This window comes from Cajanus cajan, chromosome 4 (assembly GCF_000230855.2).
Source record: "Cajanus cajan strain Asha chromosome 4, NIPB_CcT2T_4, whole genome shotgun sequence".
Taxonomy (NCBI): Eukaryota; Viridiplantae; Streptophyta; class Magnoliopsida; order Fabales; family Fabaceae; genus Cajanus; species Cajanus cajan.
Window position 1 is genome coordinate 68,822,371 of NC_138520.1, and position 10,164 is coordinate 68,832,534.

At 29.2% G+C, this 10,164-nt stretch overlaps 2 protein-coding genes across 2 annotated transcripts; one reads left to right on the forward strand and one right to left on the reverse strand.

Moving 5' to 3' along the window:
* Positions 1-2,362: 2,362 nt before the first annotated feature.
* On the reverse strand, positions 2,363-4,245 carry LOC109788963 (protein RETICULATA-RELATED 3, chloroplastic). The gene is made up of 2 exons (XM_020347826.2): positions 4,078-4,245; positions 2,363-3,870 (listed from the first exon to the last, which is right to left on the reverse strand). Exon 2 carries the CDS (start codon positions 3,863-3,865, stop codon positions 2,819-2,821), a length of 1,047 nt encoding a protein of 348 aa, XP_020203415.1. The 5' UTR covers positions 3,866-3,870; positions 4,078-4,245; the 3' UTR covers positions 2,363-2,818.
* A 2,382-nt stretch (positions 4,246-6,627) lies between these two features.
* LOC109788958 (NADH dehydrogenase ubiquinone 1 alpha subcomplex subunit) lies at positions 6,628-8,851 on the forward strand. The gene is made up of 3 exons (XM_020347822.3): positions 6,628-6,791; positions 6,868-6,958; positions 8,527-8,851. Exons 1-2 carry the CDS (start codon positions 6,684-6,686, stop codon positions 6,952-6,954), a joined length of 195 nt encoding a protein of 64 aa, XP_020203411.1. The 5' UTR covers positions 6,628-6,683; the 3' UTR covers positions 6,955-6,958; positions 8,527-8,851.
* The last annotated feature ends 1,313 nt before the right edge of the window (positions 8,852-10,164 follow it).

Consider the following 10,164-nt stretch of genomic DNA (forward strand, 5'->3'; position numbering starts at 1 on the left):
ATTTTTTAAGGTTAAAATTAAGTTGTATATAAATTAAAACATAATTTGGAGAAGGTATAGTTTCTATAAATTAACTTATAAAAAAGTTTAATTAATTAATTTATTTTTAATATAATTTTTGGATAAATTTATTTAAACAAATCCATAGTATTTGATGTAACTGCATGGACGTTGAAGGGGTACGTATGGAAAATGATGGAAGCAGTGAGGAATGGACTGTCTTTATGATTTGGGTTGTTGGGTGCTTTTCAATAACTAATGCTCCTTCAAAAATCAAATGTTCATTTCTTTAATTATAAATTTTAGTTTATTTTTCAGGTAACAAATTTAGGTCAAATTTTGCAGACTGATTAATATAAATTTATACCTGCTAATAATAAAAGTTTAATTTAATTTTTATGCACAATCTTTACAAAAAAAAATAATAATCAATCAGGTAAGCAAATTTTTCTTACATATTTATGAGTGATTTTTTTTAATTATTAATATAATTTATGTTGTATTTTAAAATTAATAAATAAAGATTAATTTGTGTTTATAATTACGGTAAAAAAAATTTATTAATATTTGCATATACTCATAATAGTCGTTTGTATTAATCACTATGTTTTTTTTTTTGGTTCTTTGGGGTTTAGACTTTAGACTCAATAGGTATTTTGAAAAGGGTAGAATTGTACTGCTCTATGCCTCTATGAAATGATTTCTGTAATAAATCCAGAAAAATATTGTTGAAAGTTACTTCAAAATTATCATATCGGAATATAACTTTAAGTCGAACATGAATAAACCCGCAACACCAATGATAAAAGTAAAAATAAAAATAAATGAAAGTTACTTCAAAATTATCATATTGGAATAAAACTTTAAAGCAAATGCTGTTTAAAAGAACGAGAATCATATGAAAAATACCCTCCGTGTTCACAATATTCAATGGAGGATCAATGGTGTTAACTTTCTTTTTTTAAAACTATAAACACTTTACTAAAAGTGTCTAAACTATAACGCTCTAAATAAAAAATCTAATATTAATATAAAGAGACTCATGGAAAATGACTCAAATAATCTTACAAAATTCATGGAATTATAGGAATTCAATTGCAGTTCCAAATCGTTATTTCTTAAAAACTTTTAGAAATAAGTTTCTTACATGATTTAAGGTATTTAACAACATAGCAGATTTTAATTCTTTAAAACATTAAATTTATAATTGTTTCCTTTTTTATAAGACAAGATTTTAAATTGTTGCATATATGCTGCAACTTTGGTATTACAAATAAATGGCACTGCAGTTATTTTTTGACAAAATCACGTGGTTACAAGAATATTGTAGACCTCTTAGTACCAAGTCTACCTTTTGTTAATCAAATAAATAGAATTTCAAATAGCAAGATGTTATGGCCTCAATTACAATTATAATTTTGAACTGTTATTTTAAAAATAAATAAATAAATTTTCTTCATTCTCACATGATTACTTTGAATAATGGAAATTGTGTAAACTATATAAGTTTTATTTGAATAATATTTTTAATTAGTGTGAGACTAAACAACGCCCTTGAGAAATGACTATAATTAAATAATTTTAAATATAATTAAGTTACTTGGTTTGAGATATTTTCTTGAAATTTAAATTTAGAATTTAACTCTTAGTTATCACCATATTTGACAACATTGCATATTATTTCTTAAATATATTAAATTTATAATTCTTTACTTATTTCTAAAACGAAGTAAGTTACAATTACATGGTATTACAAAACAAAATTGCAAACAAATATAACTAGAAGCACAGTGTAGACAAATTCATGCAAATACAAAAATTTCAAACACCTTGACATTACAGCCTCAATTGTGTTTCAAACAAATCCATAAAATTACAAAATCTTAAAATACATCGTTACCCTCAACAATTACTTCCGTTATATTTTAAGAATCTTTAAAAGTAATTTATTGCTGTTACGATACGTTCTTTGCTACTTATGACGAAAAATTATGCACGAGTCCGTACGAATTGAGAAGTAATAAATTCACGATGGTCCCTAAATAAACTCTAAACCTATTATGACGGTTGTAATTCTTCGTAAAGATTTTTGTCAAAAAATAATTCGTACCATTAATCTTTTCTGCTTTTTAAAGACCATTAAACTCCCAATAAATTCCACAAACTCCATACACGTTGACCAACTGTTATTTTTAAGATTAAAATACCTTTTTACTGTCAACAGTTTCACTTTATGTTTAAAATAAATCTTTTTAATTCTTATACTTATTTTTCTAATCCATTTTAGTAAAATTAGAAATTGACAGAGGAAAATTACATATTGAAATAAAGAGGAAAAATTCAACTTGACTTGAAAAGAAAATTAATGCAACACAATTCAATATCATTATTTAGCCAATGCCTCAAACTAGAATTGTTAAAAGTTTTACAAGGATGGTCTCTATAAAAAGACAACAAAAGGGTACTATTTGAGCTGAAATAAAAAATCTACATGGCCTACATATTTTTTGTTTTCAAAAGGGAGGGAGGGGGGTCCAATACATGGCCAGACTAATTTGGCATGTTATTGTTGTTTCAGGTAGGCAGGTTTCAGCAACATACAAGCAGCAAATGCCATAATCTTGGTCTCAAACCTTAATCACCCTCTTCACTTATTTGGTGCATCACATCACATAACCTTAGTAAGTAAACCCTACACACAATTTCACAAAACAAAAAACCTTACCTTCTCCAACCGACCTTGGCCACAGTAAAAGACAAACCGCTATGAAACAAGCCAAAGTGTGTGATGCCATACGCATCAGTTTGATGGTGTTGTTCATTGATTATTATTGTTGTTATTATCATTCAGCAACCCCTCTTCCCTCTCTGATTCCACCTTCTTCTCTGCAATCAAAGCAACCTCATGCTCCTTCTGCTCCCCCCCAACACTCTGAGCACCAGTTAACCTTGCCAACACCACAAAGGACATGCCCCCAAGAACATTGTTGACACACCTCAGCACCAACACTGAGGACTTGAAAGCCAAGGGGTTGAGCACCCTCTCCAACATGAACTCAACACCATTCAGTGTTTGGTACCTCAAATTGCTGCTAACCCCCATGTGGCCAGCCCAAGTGAGGGCATTCAAAATGGTGGGTGGGGGCTTGTTGGGGGTCTCAAAGGTGGGATCCATCTTCTTCCTCATCATGATCAAACCATTTGAGAGTGTGGTTCCAACTAGCCCTGCACCAAAACCAACAACAGAAAAAATGGTGCCTTTGTACACTAGGGTTCCTAGCCTATCAAGAAGGGAATAGGCACCAGGCTCAAACATGTGACTCTTGGGGCATGAGGCAAAGAGGGCTGGTAGGTTGGATGCTGATGATGTCATGGTAGGTGCCAACAGATACATGAGAGTGAAATTCAGAATTGCCCCAACTACCAAAGTTGAAAAGACAAAGTCAAGTTCATTCAACCCAAAATTAGGCCTCGAAGCCATGTCACCTAAGACACAAGCACTCACACCCACCAACTCCTCCATCAAAACCTTGAAAGGAAACTGTGGATCAGCAGCAACCCTTGATCTCCACCCATTCAGAAACAGACCCAAAACCCCAAAAGAGGAATCTTTGGAATTTTCACCCTCTCCCCAACTTTCACCTCCGCCACCGCCACCGCCACCGCCACCACCGCCCCGTCCGACCCCATCTCCGCCGTCGCCCCCGGCGACGGAAAGTTTCAACCTTTGAGGCAAATGGGTGAAATTGGAGAGGTACAAAGGACGATTCTGAAGCTTAGGTGGTGGTGATGGCGATGATGGGAAAGAAAGTGCATGGTGTTCACCTGAGAGTGGAGAAAAACGCAACATAGCCATAGATGCCATTTGATCTGCGAAAGGGGAATGATCAAAGAGAGAAACTTTGCGATCAAATTAACGAATCTCGCATGATTCAGTCATGATCACAACAACAGATCATTGTTGGTTCATGAACATGAGAAGATATATACATAAACAAATAAAAATAAATAAATAAATAAAAAAATAAAAGGAAATTTGGAAACAAAGATGAGATTTTTGAAGAGGGTGAGGCTTACCTGGATCTGGATGGTGGGTTGGTGAGGGAATAAATGATGGCCGCTTGAGAAACCAAGCTTAAACCTTTGGAAGAAAAACCCTTTTTTTAATGTATGAAAGTTGAGGAAAGTAGAAGCAATAGAGTAGGGTAATCACTGAAGCAGGGTTTGTGATGAAGGGAAATTCACTTTTATAGTGTCATTTGGGAAATCATTATGCCAATGACTTGTGTTTTATTTGTGCAAGACAAATGGTAATACAATATAGATTTAATTACTCTATTACTTTTTTCTAAAATACTCTATTAGTTTCTATAATTTTGAGTCTTATTTTTAATTTTAAAATAATAAAACATTATATATATATATACTTTAAGTTTATATAGTTTCAAAAAAATATTTTAATTTTTCTTTATTATAATAATAAGAGAAGTACGAAATTTCACGCCCAATTGCAGCCTTTTTCTGTAATTATTTATTATAATCATTTCCAAATAATTGTAATATATTATATTGTTCTCATTATTTCTTTAAATTATATTATTTTAATTATTTCGTAAGAAAGTATACTATAATATCTTTATTTTTATTTTATTATAATTATAATTTATTTATTCTAATATATAAAAAGAAATATTTTTTTGATGTTCACTTTTTCATAGACAAATATATCTTTATATTTTTTTCTATCAATTTATATTTAAGGTTAAAATAGGAAAAATATATAAAAGTAATAATTACTCTCTTTAAAAATAATAACTATCTATTTTTTATGAAAATAATCATTTGTTTTACTTTCTAAAAAAGCACATAATGCTTTTTTTCTAATATATATATATATTATAATAAAAGGAAAAGTGCGAAATTTCTTGTCTAATTGCAACTTCTTTTCATGATTTTACTTTTTTTAGTTAATTATTATAATCATTTCGTAATAATTGCAACGTGATTATATCAATTTTAATTAAAAAAATTATATCAATTTCATTATTTCCTTAAATTATATTATTTTAATTATTTATTATAATTATTTCGTGAGAAAGTATAATATAGCATTCATATGAATATCTATTGCAACTATAAGGTTTGAGAAATACTCTATAGCAAATATAAGAAAATGTAATTATAAATATTTCATATGAATATCTTGTATTTAATATAAGAAAATTTAATTGTAATCATTTTGTATGAATATTCTGTCTTTAACATAAGAAAATATAATTCTAACTAAATTTCAAATATAAAAAATATGATTATAATCATTCAAATGAATATTTTGATTTTAATATAATAAAATATAATTATAATCATTTCGTATGAATATTCTATCATTAATATAAGAAAATACAATTATAATTAAATATGAATATATATATATATATATATATATATATATATATATATATATATATATATATCGCGTTATCTTTTAAAATAGTAGAATATATATTAAGTTTTTAATCATGGTAAAAATTTTAATTTTCAAATAGTATAATATATATATTTCATTATCTTAATTAAAAACGTATAGTTTCTCAGTTGAAAAGTTAAACATGTGAACATTTTAGTGACGAAAAAATCATTCTTTATGATGTAATTAATTTGAGAAGCAACAGTAGGATATTTAAAAAAAATGAAATTAATTTTATAGTCTTTTATTATTAATTATATATTGCATTTAAAGAGTAATCGGGTACTCCTAATATCCCAATATAATATAATTTTTGTCTTAGTTGCACAATATTCGTGCATACAATGTCAAAGATTTATACTAATTAGACAAATGAATATTAGAAGAAAAAATTATCGTTATAGTCTTAATGAATGTGTTAGAGGATTCAATGAATGTTATCTTACTAATGGATGATATAAATTAGTAAGGATTAATAAGTTGACCCCTGGTCATGTTCTTCATTTTCGGTTTCTACAAAATTCAAGAGTCCTTTATGTTAGTATTAATTGAAGATTTAATTCATGAGATGCTCGTGTAAATTTTATAAAAGCTTATATTTTAATTTAATATTTTTAATATAATTAAGTGACTAGTATTACCTACAAGGAATTTTTTTAATAATATTTATTATTAATTACTAGCAGGAAAAAGTCATTTTGTGTCTGTATTATATTAAAAAAATAAAAAAAAAAATAAGAAGTTACTCATAAAAAAATAATTATTAAAAAATATACATAATAAAATGATTCATGTAAAAATGAAAACCAAAAGTAATTCCTGTAAAAATGATTTATTAATTTCAAATTCTTAAATTTGATATTTTTTTTCTAATTTTTTAATATAAAAGGGTATAATGATAAAAAAAAAAGTGGAGATCAAGGTAGTTATCAAAAAGGTATCTCTTTATATATTAGTATAGATTAATATAGGTTATTATTGAATAAATACAATTAATATATATATATATATATATATATATATATATATATTTATTATTATTATTATTATTATTTTGATGACATGTGCAAACAGGGTATGGGATAGGCCCATTAAAGAGAAAGGAATGAATGGGCTTGAATGGAGGAGGAGGCCCATTAAGTAAAAAGTAAGAAAAGGGTGAGAGCGAAGTTGGAAGAAGAGTGAGGAAGAGGAAGAAGAAGAAGAAGAAGAGGAGATGAATTTGAGATGGATGGAAGCGGTGTTGCCGCTGGGAATCATAGCGGGAATGCTCTGCGTTATGGGAAACGCTCAGTATTATATTCACAGAGCCGCGCATGGCAGAGTAATTTTTTTCTATTTTATTTTTCAATGTCGTGAAATTAGGTTGGATCTTGCTGATTCATGTGAAATCGTTTCAGCCTAAGCACATCGGGAACGATTTGTGGGACGTGGCTATGGAGCGAAGGGACAAGAAGCTTGTCGAACATGCCTCTTCCTCCGATTGACACCGTAAGCTCCATTCTCGTTTTTCATATTTCACTCTGCGCTAGGGTTTCCATCAATATTCAATGCGAACTCCTCAAGGAGAAGAAATTAGATCGGGAGAAATTTTGTTTAGTTTTGGACTTTGGGGGTTTTTGCGATGTTGTTGTAATGCAAAAGCAAAACAATTTAGATGATTGAGGTTACTGAGTTTGTGAGGTTATAGGTTATGGTAGAGTCTTCTTCTAGGAAGCACGGATGCCATACGCGTTATGATGTGGGATGTGTCAATTTTTTGATTTTTTTTTTTTTGTTTTAAATTTGGTTCCGCTGATTTGAAGGGTGGGTTTTAGGGGAGGAAATGTGGAAGTATGATTGTTGGTTTGAAAATTCGTGGTTGAGATTTTAATAGTTTCGTGATTTTGTTGTATATATATGCTCGGATTCTATTACAATTTTATATGTTGATTGTTGAATCAATACTTATAACTTTGCTATTTGTTTTTTAAAGTCCATTCAACACTTGGGATGTGTTTGGATTGGTGGGTGAGAATGGAAGGGAAGGGAATGAATTATAATGGTAATATGTTTCATTGTTTGGATTGGTAAAATGAGGATGGAATATAGTGGGAACTAATGGAATCTACCCCCCAGGTGAGAGGAATGAGATGAAATAATATTTTTGTTTCCTTTCATCATAACATATCAGAACAATGAGATGGAGGTTTTATTTCATTGTTTCGTTTCACTCTATTCCATTTATTTCCATCTATCCAAATGTCGCCTTAGTTAAGTCAAATTCATTTTAAGATTATAGGATGCAACACAGGCCATAGTAAAACACATGAAATAACAATAAGATGTAAATCTTAAATCAAAAGAGAAAATTGGTGTTTTCAAAATTTTACCGAGTTATTGTTGTTGTAGATATAATAAAATGTTATCATTTATCTTATTATTGTGATATCCCAATGTGTGTAAAATTATAAAAAGTAGTAGTAAAATTGTTATGAAATATAGCTAGAAGTACCCATGATGCGTATGGCACTATGGCTATTCAGAAGTCTGTGCATCCTTAGTGTTCCTAGCTCCTTCATAGTTCTTATCTTGTGGCTGTGGATGTGTTTCATTATCCATTTTTTCTGAGATTTGTGTCATTCATGTGATTCTTTGTCCTATAGGTTTTTTATACAACATCTACGCCCTTGTACTTCATTTTTCTTTCGTGAAATCTTTTCATTTGGAAAGAATTAGTAGCGAATAACTTTGATAACTAAAAGGACAATTTTTGTATATTTTTAATGCTCACGTAAACATGCATCAGTATGGATGAATATAAAATTTGTATGGATTTGTCCTCCACCCTTATCTTGAAAACACAGTATGAGATTTTGTATCATTTCTTCTTGTCTTCTCACCAATAATAATAATATCCTTCTTGATTAAGGATTATTGTTTATAGAGCTTTAATTTGAAGTGCTCTAACAGACACTTTGAGCTAGAGATTTGATTTGCTTTGTACTTGAAGTTTTGGATATATATATTATAATGGATATATATAATAGAAACCATAATATTTGTTCTGGTACATGCAGGTTGTTTTGCCAATGTCATTGTGAAGAAAATAAACTGCTCGCCTGGATTTCTGGCTGTTTTCTGGGGAAGCAGTGTGAATCACTAGAATCAAATTCCGTCTGTTTTCTTGTATGCAATTCAACATCAGATTTATAAATATATATATGCTCCAATTACAATTGCTTTGCTAAGCTTCGCGGTTGAAATAGGCTTGTGAAAACTTAGTTCGGAGATATTTGTTGCCTTTTATAATCTGACTATTTTTTGCTTGACTTGTGACTACAAATCTTGCTAGTTGATGTCAACGGTTGATGAATAATTATGTAAAGTAGCGTACATTCCTAATCCATAGTGCCAAAAAATTTCTGAAAACAAAAATGCTATCATGGCAACTAGTATAGTAGTATTTACTATATCAAATAAATGAATGCCAAAATGTTATGGATACACAACTCTGTGATTAGAGTTGGGCATTGTAAAACCTCTTGCGCTGACATACTGTAGTATTTTTAAAGTAGGATGTGATTCTCATGGGAAATAAGAATGGTCCAAATGGCAAATGTGGCCTTCAGTGTGACACAAGATTTAACATGTACCACTGCTTAGAACAATGTGGTTTCAACTTTCAAGGAGACCTAGTGAAAACTGTTGAACCAATTTTTATTTATTATTATCATTTTGTATGAGGAGTATTTATGTGAACTACTAAGAAAAATTAAGGTAATATTAATTAACTTCAAATGCGTACAGTAGTGTCAGGATTTATTAAATTAAACTAAACTCGATTTTTTTTCTGAAATGAAACCCCAATCACTAAACACTTTATATTAACAATTTGCTATATATAATTCACTTTACTTTTTATAGTCTTATTTTTTTACACAGACATTAATAGTCCATGATATTAGGTCTTTCAAATTTTGTTTGTTAATAGGTCATATGAGAAGTTTATGTTTATTTTCCTTTTTCTTGGATTTTCATAAATTTTGATGGAATTTTATTTATTTAATGCTTGTTGAGAAATAAGGATCTTATTCCAAAATAATTTGCTTCTCTCTCGTATTAAAAACCAGTGGTCAACTTGTCAGCCAGCCCTTCTCGTAAGGCAGCTAGTTACCTACTTACCTCTATTCACTTTCTCTTCTCTTCAAAGATCAAGCATTTACTATTTATTAGCTGGCTTTCTTTCTTTCAATATCTAGTTGGAAGATAAAGTTCTTAGCTCTAGTTATTGTAGTGTCAAACATTTACAGGCCATTCCTTAATGGGTAAATGGTTCAGCTGTTTCCTATATCTTATTTTCTTTATGCAAAATATCGTGTTCAAATTTTGTGTATATATATAAAAAAAATAAAATAAAAAATAAAAAAATTGCTTCATTCAAGAGTTAGTCCCATAAATCTTGAAATATTTTTTACTCAAATAGAGTTGTTATTAGTAACGGATACATGTGATTCTAGCAAAAAAAAAATGTATTGATTATTGAAATTCTTGCCAATAAAAACTTAGACGTTAATTAAAAGTTCAAAGTAATATATTAAAACAACTTTATTATCATTTTAACACATTAAGCTTTTGATTAGTTATGTCTTTCAGTACTATACTCGTGGTAACTTCTTCCTATATTACTTCTGTTTTGCCTCGGAGTATCAACGTTG